Genomic DNA, 11,923 nt, shown 5'->3' with positions numbered 1-11,923 from the left:
CTGGCCCACAACTCACTCACCACTATCATCAGCATTGATTCCAGCCCTAGCAGTCAGATGTTTAAAAAAAAAACATATCTAAATTCTATTTCCAAGTTGAAAAATGAATGAAAAATACATTGTTTACATATGCAAAGAAAGGATAAATGAAAAGTAGCATATTTAAAAAACTAAACGAGTTATAATCAGGATACTAGTATACAGTATAATACAAAATACGCTCATACAATGTGCCGAAGAGAAAATACTTTTATTTTCTGAACAGTGTCCACCAAACATCATTACATCCTCACTAAAGAGTCACATTAGTGAATATTTTTACATCTTTGATTTGCACGTTCCCAAACAAACAGTTCATAACTGCTCTCTCCTACCTCAACATCCCCACCTCATTATGTTTGGACTTACCTCTTGGAGCAGCATTCCAATGACTTAATATGGAAGAGAAGTGTAAAAACATATTCGTAGGGTATCAATATCAAATCTAAGCCCACACCTGGTTTTTTATAAGCACTTCAAGAAACAAATTCTCAATAACAGGAAATAACCGTATAGAATGAACATGTTTATAATGTTAATTAAAAAGTCAGACAACCCTTCTGGTGAAATTCAAAACATACATATACATATATATATATATATATATATATATATATATATATATATATATATATATATATATATATATATATATATATATATATATATATATATATATATATATATATATATATATATATATATATACATACATATATATACATACATACATATATATACATATATATATATATATATATATATATATATATATACATATATATATATATATATATATATATATATATATATATATATATATATATATATATATATATATATATATATATATATATATATATATATATATATATATATATATATATATATATATATATATATATATATATATATATATATATATATATATATATATATATATATATATATATATATATATATATATATATATATATATATATATATATATATATATATATATTTTGAGCCCAATAGGTCAGAACAGGAGAAAAAAAAGGCAGCAAATGTAGAGCAATATTAAAATGCTCAAACCGATGGTTTGTCAGACAGACAATGATTAACACAGATTTGTCCTATCAGATAACTGATGGACTTTGTTAGTCACCGACCTCAGAACAATTAGGAGAGAAGCCTGGACGCACACACACTAGTAGAGTAGGAAACTTGTGGCATGATTAAAACATTATTGTCAGAATAAGATTCAGATGTATGTTAAATTATTTATTTATTTATTATAATGCAGCCGTTTTTGGCTAGATGTCAACATGGGAAAGTCACTTACTGAATGTGAATTTCACAGCTCGTATCATGAAGTTATCATGAACAGCTGATGTACAATATGTTTAAAAGTAGCAACAACCACAGCATGGCTCACAGAAGTAGGTTTTTACACTGAATCCTACTTGTATAAAGTAACTGGGGTTTGATGCATGTGGCAAACTTACAAGTTGGGTTTTATTGATTTTGTCATAAGACAGCTTGTGAACAAGAAAAACCTTTTTTTTGACATACTGTAAAAACAGAGAAAAAGGTGAGTGCATTTGTATGTTAATGTCCCCCTCACAAGAAAACTGAGTTGATGCTTGAACCAGGAAGTTGGTTTGTAAACTGTGATGGACAGACAGGTTTACAACAGACAGGTTGTGTATGAATTTTACAGTTTACCTTCTAATGTCACTAACTTGGGGGTTTGTTTAAAACTTGTTTGATCGCCTGACTGTCGGACATATCCGACAGAGCAGATGGGCCGAGCTACAAAAATAAAACTCATGTTGTAATAAATCATTTTTCTTAAAGATTATGAATGTGTGATCTACAGCAGCAAACTGATTCATTCTCTAAGGCTCTTTTCCTGTTGATGGTCCCCGGGGCTGCTATCCCAGCATGCATTGGGGGAGAGTCAGTTTACAAAAAATAACACATTAAACATTAAAAACAATGCAAGAACATAAACAAACCCTACATACAACCGCAACAGTTCATGATGGAGGAAGAGCATTCTTAGAATGCAGTATGTGGCTTTCAAATGTTCCACACATAGTTTAAAAAAATTTGTCAAAAAAATGATAAGTCTATGCTTTGCCTGGACAACCCTCCAAAAGGCCTCCCATCTCAGGCACTTGTGCCCTATTCACATCTTATATTAAGATGCAATCAAGATCAATTTGCCATTGTGTGATACAGTGTATGTTACACCATCACAGAATTAAAATCTTACAGCTTCAATGCTTTACACATATTTACAATAACATACAATCAGCAGCCGCTGTACCACAGATGAAAGATAAACCAGCACGCTCTGGAATGCAAATGTAAGACAAAGAAAGTCAATTCCTTCAAAAAGCTGAAGGACACCCTGAGCTTCCCCTTTTACTGACTGATGAACAAAGGATCAAGGATGATTAGATACAGATAGACAAGTACGTTATCAGGTAAGGGAAAAATAAATATTGTCTAAGCTGTTCCACAGGACTAGGGATGGTTTTGTCAAACAGACACTGACCTGTACCAAGCCAGTCACCAAGGTTTTCCTTAAGCTCTAGGACATGACAATGACACTAAATGGACCCTGGGAAAACAAAACAAACTGGAATGTGTCCAGGCATGCTGTCTGGACAGCCACAGGTAAGGAAACTGAATTTTGTTAAGACCTTGATCTCATTTCAGGCTGCATTTTAGTCTAAAGTGTCGAGTCCTCAGTGTGACTGAGGGGCTTGGGCATTCTGGTCCTGCAGAAGTGGTTTGTGGTTGTGCTCAGGAGCCATGGCCTGTAAGGTTGTCCTCTGGAACTGCCTGGCCTTGTTGTACAAAAAGACCCCGATGAACACGAGGACGGTGCCGATGGCGCTGAGGATAGATATCTGGTTACTGAACACGATGATGCTCAGCCAAACCAACAGGGCGTGTTTGACAGTACTGGCAACACTGAGGAAGAGATGAGGGTTTTTACTCTTGGCATTAACATCAAACTAATTCAATTTAGGCTAATTAAACTAACTGAGCACGATTTACAAGTCACAACATACATCAGCATTATTGTTGACCAGCTATGGCCTTTCATAGCAACACGCTCTGCTTTTATTCAGCAGGTCAATGTGTCAAGTCATAATGCACTTATCATTTCAAGCTGCTAACAATAGATAAAAATTGATGCCGCAGAACGAGAGATTAAGACTTGTTTGAGATGAGCCAGGCCTGCGCAGGATTGATCAACGGAAATCGCCGCACAACGCACGCCTGTTAGATTTGTGTCTGACTTAGTCTATATCCACGACGTTCCACTTCCGGGATTGCTCTTGTTCTGCCAGAAATTCCGCTGGACGTCACTCTTTTTGGCCGGATGCGATACTAAGTCTGACTTGACTCCGATTTGCTCTGATGTCATGCACACGTGGGAAACAATAACCTCAAGAGATCGAGGTGGCTGCAGTTTTAAGAGCCAGGCGCTGCAGTTGCTCTCCACTGACTTCAAGAACCAGGGCATGATGGGAAACGCCTGGCTCTCACCTGATCTAACAGCTGATTGATTGAGAGTTGACTCAACACTATGACTTTTTATAAAAACCTTTAATTTTTGTTGAATTGATATTTGTCGGATTGGAAGGTTTAGTTTGTTAACAGAATACGTGTTGTGTGGCTGATGGTGACGTTTAGTAGTCATAAATACATTATGAGATTACAGATCATCTACAGTCTGTTGTATATTAACATCAGAAACAGATTGCCTTTACAGCATTCATAATCAAACCAATTGGAGACCGCGTCTCAAGCAGACTTGAGAAGAGGGCTACAGCAGGTATCGGTAAGCTTAGATCTTTTTCGCAGCCCCAGATTTACTTAATTTATACAATAGGTTTTCAGCTCCAGACATTGCACAGCTCTCTCCTGGGCCACAAAAGGCTTTTTTTAAACAACTTTTTTCCACAAATGCACAAGTAAATAGAAATAGAGGATTTGCAGCATGCATGCGTGGTTGAAACATGTGCAGACACAGCATGTTGTTATCTAATAAGCACGGACCCTTTCCAGCATGCTGATAAACCTTACCAGGAACTATGTTCTGTACTGGAGATAAAAGGGATCATATTCAGGCAGGTGTACCCAATAAAAATCTTCAACATCAGTTTCATTAGAAAACCAAAACCTGCAGCTGGTATAAGCCAAGAAAGGAATGGTGACACAAGTAACCAGACATGATAACATGTTGTCAACGGTTTTAGTAAATATTAAGAGCCATGTTATAGATGGGTTTTGTGCCTGTCTCTTACCTGAAGGTAACGGGGGAAATCCGTCCCATGAGAGCATAGGCAGTGACGCTCTGCAGGTGGAACAGGCCACCGTCGAAAAGCAGCAACAGGACAATGTCTTGACTGAAGAGGAAGCTTCGCCCACTCTTCCCGATCACTGGGATGTCCTGGATACATGGAGACGGAGCACGACAACCATCAACATCCCAACATCCCAACTCCACCTTCAGTCCTGTACTATCATCATCAACACATCTACATGTAATACAGATTCCTTCCCGTTTCTTATGGGACTATTGCTACTGTATTGCCAAACAGCTGATTGAAATTGGCAGTGTCATACTGCTTCTTATTTAAGAAAATTAAATGGCACAAATGACTACAGACTTTACTTGTAAAACATAATGTAAATACACTTGCCTAACTGTAAGAATAATAATGCATTGTAACAATTATGTGTTGACCTACCAGGAGGAACACCCAGGCAGGTATAAGCATGATGACTGCTGCTGCGCTGGTATAGAACTGCAGTTCTAGAGGGCTGAAATAAGTCACAGTTTTAATAACCAGTGTTTGATTGCATCAAATACTGTAATTTTACTCAGCGGGTTCAGGGTCTTTTACCTGAATTTGTATGTGTCTCCACTTAGCAGTTTTTTGGAGAATACGTTCTGCAAACTGAGATCAGAGATAAAGGGTTAAATAAAGCATCACACTGCCGCGGAATATCTGTGTTAAGTGCTGCAGTACCAGTCCATGATGTTGGTGGAGAGAGCGGCGGAGAAGCCAAGTATGTTGAAGCTAATCTCCGTGGCTGTGCAGAGGCCCAGACCGGCCATGACAGGCAACAGGGACAGGTTCACCCACAGTCCTGCAGATTGAAATGAGTCACCACACTTAACCACACAAAACCATTTGACCTGGTCTCCCTGTGGCAGTCCTACTGTTAGGAACACATTCCTGCACAATGCCAACAAAGCGACCAATGGGGGAGTTGTGAAATTAAATGTTTTACTCAAGTAACAAAGTACAAATACTTTGTTACCTTACTTAAGTCAGTGTTTCCTCTATGTTGATTTGACCGTGGCGGCCCCCCACAGCAACATTTCTGCCCCCCACGGTATCAGAAACAGGGCTGCATTGTTAGAGTGCATGTCGGAGAATAGCGCGTCACTCGGCAGAAAAAGGGAGAAATGAAAAAGAGACGCTGTCCAGATGATAAGCCAGTTGACATCATGTGTGTACGTCCTTGAGAACTGTAAGTCGTATAGCTTATGTTGTCAGGTCATTTAAGCCTGGTCTTTCAAATTTAAGTTAAAGGTCCAATATGTAATATTTGTACTGTAATAAATCCAAAAATGACACCAATGCCTCATCAGATATTAAGGAAACATGTTAAACTGAAATACTATCTTTTCTGACAACAATGCTAATGTCAGTATTTTTTCTTTTTGAAATTTACATTCCGTGACGGAATTTATGTTTTGATCTGTGTGTTGTTATCAACGGCCCAGTTTGACAGGCAGGCCGGGTTGCCAAATATACCTGTAAAAACGTAAACCCAGCACGCTACAGCTGTAACGGTAGTACAGCCATGAAAGCAGCAAACAAACAAACAGGATCAACGGAGATAGATTCTACATGACATAAAAAAAAAGAAAACAGCATGTTTCTAACAGTTGCGTGACCAGAGACGTAACAACCCCCTGGTAAATATTAGAGATGTATTTGAAAGATGGAGACAGCTTAAAGCCCAAAAGGACGCAGAGTTGGCTTATTTTCTCCTGAACAGGTAAACATTAGCTTCAGGCTAATTTATCACAGCTACTAGGGACGGGCATTTTTTGTCATTTCAACATTTGTGTACTCACATTGAATTATATAGCTAGAGTACCCGAGTTGGTTACTCGCAAAAACAATTGAGACATAGCCAGTAAAGTGATCGCGACTGGTCCTGGCTAACGCCGCCATGCTAACCCTGCTAACGTTACCGGAGGAAGCAGCCCATGGCTGTTTACAACGTGTAGTTCAGTGGCTGCAGCCGACAACGGTGAGTTATTTTAAGCCACGAGAGGGGGGCTGAAAATCGGAAAGAGAGGACTGTGAGTTTGCAGTGTGTTTAGCGATTGTTGCCGTAATTCTAAGCCAATGAAGTGTGTTCCGTCTGCAAGGTAGTGGTATTTTTAGCGTTTCGTATTGTAATTCTAAGCCGAGGAAGTGTGCCTGACTGGCGTGTGGAGAGGACAGTGAGGTTGTTGTGTTTTTAGCGGTTCATACTGTAATTTTAAGCCGAAAAAGTGTGTCTGTCAGTTGGTTACAGAGCTCCGCGTGAGCACGGGCTTTTATGACTGTCAATATAGCCAGCATCTAACGTTAGCTACTCCGCTGTGCTGTGGAGTAATGTCTGGCTATGTGAGACTAGCATCTACCGTTAGCTACTCCGCTGTGCTGTGGAGTAATGTTTGGCTATGTGAGACTAGTATCTACCGTTAGCTACTCCGCTGTGCTGTGGAGTAATGTTTGGCTATGTGATACTAGCATCTACCGTTAGCTACTCCGCTGTGCTGTGGAGTAATGTCTGGCTATGTGAGACTAGCATCTACCGTTAGCTGCTGTGGAGTAATGTTTGGCTATGTGAGAAAAGCGTCTAGCAACATTGTTGTGAATGCTGCGGTCTCAGCCTGGCAACCTCCGTGAACTTCGAGTCTGAGCAGTAAGGGGCGGGGGAGACGACTCTCCAGTATTTTCAATTGGTAGTACAGTAACTATTTTAACCGCTAGCTGCCAGTATTACATACAATATTACACATTGCACCTTTAAGTTAACTGGTGATTTTCGTCATTTGTATTCCTCACCTGCGAGCTAAATTGCACGTGGCTGTTGATTCGATATAATAGTATTGCTCAACGCCCTTGCTCACGTTTCTATTTTAGGTGCATTATTTACATGCTGAAGTAGTTACACTGCATTAAGATAATGTAATTAATAGAGGGTTTATTGTTATTTGCTACAGAATGCTTAGCCTATATGTCAAGATCAAAGTTGGCCTATATAGTAACTCAAAAAATACAGTTCAATCACAACTGAAAATATGCCTCATTGTGTGGGGGGGGGGGGTGTTCGGACATGCCCCCACCGCTAAAAAAAATCCTAAAGGAAACACTGTAAGTAGAAATTTTGGGTATCTAAACTGTACTGGAGTCAATATTTTACAGCAGACTTGTTTACTTCTTTATATTCCTTACATTTTCACGCAATTATCTGTACTTTCTACTCGTTACATTTTAAAAATAGCCTCGTTACTCCTATTTTAGTTTGGCTTGTTTTCATTCCGGCTTGTCATCGTTCAAAAAAACCAAAAACCTATCCAGAAAAATCGCGTCCAGATAGAGCGAATTTGATTGTGGTTGGATGAGAAGTATAAACATATACCATTCCGACACCCTATTGGTTTGTACGCGATCCATCGCACCTGCACATAACACAAATCACGTCACTCTCCAGCACAGCAGACGTATGTAGCCTAGTACGAAGATGTCCGTGGCAGAGACTCAAGAGAACTCGAGCGAAATGTCCCAACCAAGCACCAGCGAGGAGGTTGGTAGCCAGGAAGCACAGCTAACCCTTCTATATCTCTGGCCGTACCTGGAAGAATTTTTCGAAATGGTTGGATGCAAAAACAACTCCTTTCGAATGCGCTGCAAGCTCTGCGCACCTAAGTACCACGAGCTAATGGTTTTCAAAACTCGCCGTCTAATTTGAAAAAGCATATTGATATTATTTTTATGTCATCAAAAGCATCCATCTTTTGATCTAATTTCTAACGATTTCATGTGATTATTAGAATTGATTGATTTATTGATTGATTTGTCCCCTAAAGCGCTGCTATTCTGACATTTTATACCCCGACCCCTCACACAGACATGCATCAGTGTGTCCTCTACCTGTGTACTCTCCCAGGATCAGCCTGGACATGATGACAGTGAAGATGGGTGCTGAGCTCTTCACGGTCTCTGCAAAAGACACTGCCACATTCTTCAGGCTCACCAAGCCCAGAACCACTGTGCTGAACCTGGAGACAAAGGTGATGTCAATACTGGACTTTTAGAAAAACAAGAGACTGCATTAGCTAATTTGTCATTGTATTATCAAGTCTGTTGTTCTTTCTTAGAAGCAACTAGTTAGTCTCCAACTGGTGATTTACAAATTTACTAAAAGGTCCCATGACATGCTGCTTTTTGGATGCTTTTATATAGGCCTCAGTGGTCCCCTAATACTGTATCTGAAGTCTCTTTCCCGAAATTCAGCCTTGGTGCAGAATTACAGCCACTGAGGCCAGTCCCACAATGAGCTTTCCTTAGAATGTGCCATTTCTGTGTCTGTAGCTTTAAATGCTATTGAGGAGGAGAGAGGGGGGGCAAGGTGGAGGGTGGGGTTGTGGCCTTGACCAGCTTGCGGCCACGGTTGTAGCACTAATTCCTCATGGCTGGGCCAAATTCTCTGGGCAGCTGTGGGCGGGGGGGGCAAAGCAGAGAAAGGGGAGCTAACCTTTCCCCATATGACATCATAATGATTCCAGATCAGTCCATCTGAGCTTTCATTTCCTCAAAAGGCAGAGCAGGATACCCAGGGCTCGGTTTACACCTATCACCATTTCTAGCCGCTGGGGGACCATAGGCAGGCTGGGGGAACTCATATTAATGTTAAAAAAACTCAAAGTGAAATTTTCATGCCATGGGACCTTAAAAAAGAGAGAGGGGACCCACCTCATGAGCCCAACAAACAGCATGATCATGATGAAGTTGGGGGGGTACTCAGTTCTGGACTTGTGCTGGTACAGGCAACAGGGCACAAACATTTTTATGAAGCCGATGACGGTGGTGGAGAGCATCTGAACTGCACCTGGGCAGCATATGGAAGACAACAAGTTAGAGCTACAGCCACACCTAATTAACACCTGCAGCATGAATGTCAAATAAACTTCTTCAACTCCTTGAGCTGCAACTTGTAACCTACTATTTACTATAGCAGCTGGACTCTATCTAACAATCTACAGCAGCACAGGTCATGCTGTAGGTTTTGCATGTTTTAGTCACAGCGATAGGTTTCCATTAATATCTTTCGTCAGAGTTAAATTATCATCAAATGCAATTTCATTTACATTATAATATATTATTTATATAATGACAATATGTTGTTGGAAAAGTAAACGTTAGAGTAAAAACAATAAGCTAAAATGCTCATCGTGAAAAGGGTCATTTGCATTGCAACTGCAACTTGCATTAATTTCAACTTGCATTAAAGATGCACAATTGCTGTGTATTGTTGTTTATGCTACATACTGTTATTTATGGTGTGTTGTCTTAAATGCCAGTGCCAAAGACAAATTTCCATTTTAAGCCAATCTAATGGACAATAACCTTTTCTGTATCTGTATCCACAAATATTTGGCATCTGGCAGGCAGTCCTGAACTTAAGATCCATTAATGCACCAGCAGAGTTTTTTTTTCTATACTGTAATTTAATTTAAAACAATTCATGGTTGCTACCTATCTCAAGACTGTGGCATGTTTCTGCAAGTTGTTTTTCATGCCTGGAAAGCAGGAAGTCAACCTTAAGACTGGTGGAATGCTTTATAAATGCTCAGCAGTTAACACAAAATACATATGCAATATATAAAAGGCTAAAACCTGCAAAACCAAGTTTATTATTCCTTTTATTTACCAAGCATGCTTGGCTCCCCCTCTAGCAGTGACAGGATGTACTTGTTGAGGAACAGGGTGCAGAAGCTGAAGAAGTACCAAAGGCCCAGGTAGGTTAGGGAGCGCCAGTTCCATACCCCTGACTCCGCCTCTATCACAGTAGTCTCTGTGACTGTGATCTTTAGCACCTGCTCCCCTGGCAGGCTCTCGCTGCGGGCCAGCACCACTCGCTCCTGGTGGCTGCGGAATGGTGACAAGAGGCGCCACAGCGGGTGCCTAGCAGACTGCATGCCGCCTGGCATCACTCCTGCTGCCTGAGGGCATCCAAGGGCCCCACACAGGTGGGTGATAAGAGGGAGGTGAGGGGTTGATGAGAGTTGTGACAGTTAGTCCATCTTCTTTTTGGTCCAGCAGTCAATCAGTCGGTCAGTCTACTAGTAAATAGTGGGAATGCTTTAAGTCCTGGCGTCCCCTGTCATCTGCTGCAGAAGCTGGGAAGTATTCTGTCAGGTGAGAGACAAAAGGTGAACAGAGGGGGAGGAAATTATTCTCTTTGCAATGCACTGATAAAGATCACATTTTTTGTATCATACTGTGTCGCAAACATATTTAGTGATTGACCATCCCCTTGTTACATAAGTCTATTTTGTCTCATGCTGGTCTGATCTTTTACAAACAATCACATTGCCTAATGGATACTCTTCATCACTCCATATTACTCCACATTCGTACTCTATTCACTATACGAAAACTGTTTGTTGTGTTATGTTACATACTAACTACTGTATTAACCACATATGTATTGAATACTACACTGATGCTGCAAACAACTAGGTTTAAACACTTTTTCGTATTCTTAATTCACATAAACACCGCTACAACGTCAACAGAGCTCCTAAGTCCTAATATGACAGGAAGCAGTCGTTTGAGCCCACAAACTGAGCATGGTGCTGAAAAAAAGACCGAGAGGTAACAGGTGAAACAAACATGAACCAGTTTGGTAGCCGTTATTACACTGAGTTTAGAGTGGTTCAACCGGATCAGTATCTTTAAAACGCCCTGATCTTTGTTCTCAATAAGAAGAAATAAAACAATGTAACACTGCCAGACAGACGTTTTTTTAAGTTTAGTGTAGTTGACGTTAGCTAGAACAAAAAGGTGTCAGGACTAAATGCAAACTCAAGATATAAAGAACTCTTACCTCTTTGAATCTGGATGCTACAACTTTGGACTGAAAAATTATGTAAAGCGAGTTTTATAAAAAAAAAGAGGAAGCTGCACATTGACGTTAGCTAGCCGCAGTTTCTTCTTGCGGTAACATGAGATGCAAAGCGGTGGAAGCTACAAAGCCAGCTGTTCTGACCGACATACTCCACGACATGAGGGAGCGTTTAATGAGACTACACCCAAACACACACCTATCTGGAGTATCTGGAGTACTCGTATCTGTGCACCTCGACAAGTCGTAGCTGCTAACAACAATCAAGCGCAGTGTCAAGCTAACCTGAAAAACAACACAACCAAAAACCTTCAAAATAAAACCTCTTTTCCCGAATATATTTTAGTGCTAGCTAATCAATTGGCCTTAATTGGTTAAATTTAAGCGGGGGGTTTTAAAACTCATTTTATCGTCATTGTTGCTTTGAATATGTTTAGATATTTATATTTGATCATAGGTCATAGTTAGGTCTTTTGACAGAATAAAAGTATATGCTTTTATTTTACATGATACAATCGCTGCGTTTCCGGTAAGACTAATTTTAACTTGACGCAGCTGCCACGAAACAAAGATCTCAAATGTCTTCAAAATAATCGTGGGTCACTGTGTTTGTGGTAATTAAAATATGCCGTTTTTATTTGATTTGGATTTTTTTTAATGCACAATTTATGGG

General features: G+C 39.9%; 1 protein-coding gene and 1 long non-coding RNA gene across 2 annotated transcripts; one reads left to right on the top strand and one right to left on the bottom strand.

The window, feature by feature from the left end:
• Nucleotides 1-1,289: 1,289 nt before the first annotated feature.
• LOC114558882 (solute carrier family 35 member E2A) lies at nucleotides 1,290-11,524 on the bottom strand. The gene is made up of 9 exons (XM_028583165.1): nucleotides 11,233-11,524; nucleotides 10,054-10,534; nucleotides 9,096-9,231; nucleotides 8,274-8,401; nucleotides 5,079-5,199; nucleotides 4,953-5,006; nucleotides 4,797-4,869; nucleotides 4,350-4,495; nucleotides 1,290-3,006 (listed from the first exon to the last, which is right to left on the bottom strand). Exons 2-9 carry the CDS (start codon nucleotides 10,331-10,333, stop codon nucleotides 2,778-2,780), a joined length of 1,167 nt encoding a protein of 388 aa, XP_028438966.1. The 5' UTR covers nucleotides 10,334-10,534; nucleotides 11,233-11,524; the 3' UTR covers nucleotides 1,290-2,777.
• LOC114558884 (uncharacterized) lies at nucleotides 7,698-9,325 on the top strand. The gene is made up of 3 exons (XR_003692994.1): nucleotides 7,698-7,926; nucleotides 8,251-8,413; nucleotides 9,170-9,325. It is a non-coding gene; the product is annotated as an uncharacterized LOC114558884 (long non-coding RNA).
• Nucleotides 11,525-11,923: the final 399 nt, after the last annotated feature.

This window comes from Perca flavescens, chromosome 7 (genome assembly GCF_004354835.1).
Source record: "Perca flavescens isolate YP-PL-M2 chromosome 7, PFLA_1.0, whole genome shotgun sequence".
NCBI lineage: Eukaryota > Metazoa > Chordata > Actinopteri > Perciformes > Percidae > Perca > Perca flavescens.
Note: the sequence above shows the minus strand (reverse complement) of the source record. Positions and strands in the feature narration are given on the sequence as shown.

What these genes read in the sequence shown, in the direction of transcription:
- LOC114558882 (XM_028583165.1), bottom strand. Translation starts at nt 10,333, where the DNA reads ATGCCAGGCGGCATGCAGTCTGCTAGGCACCCGCTGTGGCGCCTCTTG. An exon ending in GGGGGAGCCAAGCATGCTTG is followed by an intron (nt 9,232 to 10,053) that starts GTAAATAAAAGG and finishes TATGCTGCCCAG; the next exon opens with GTGCAGTTCAGATGCTCTCC. An exon ending in CTGTTTGTTGGGCTCATGAG is followed by an intron (nt 8,402 to 9,095) that starts GTGGGTCCCCTC and finishes CTTTGTCTCCAG; the next exon opens with GTTCAGCACAGTGGTTCTGG.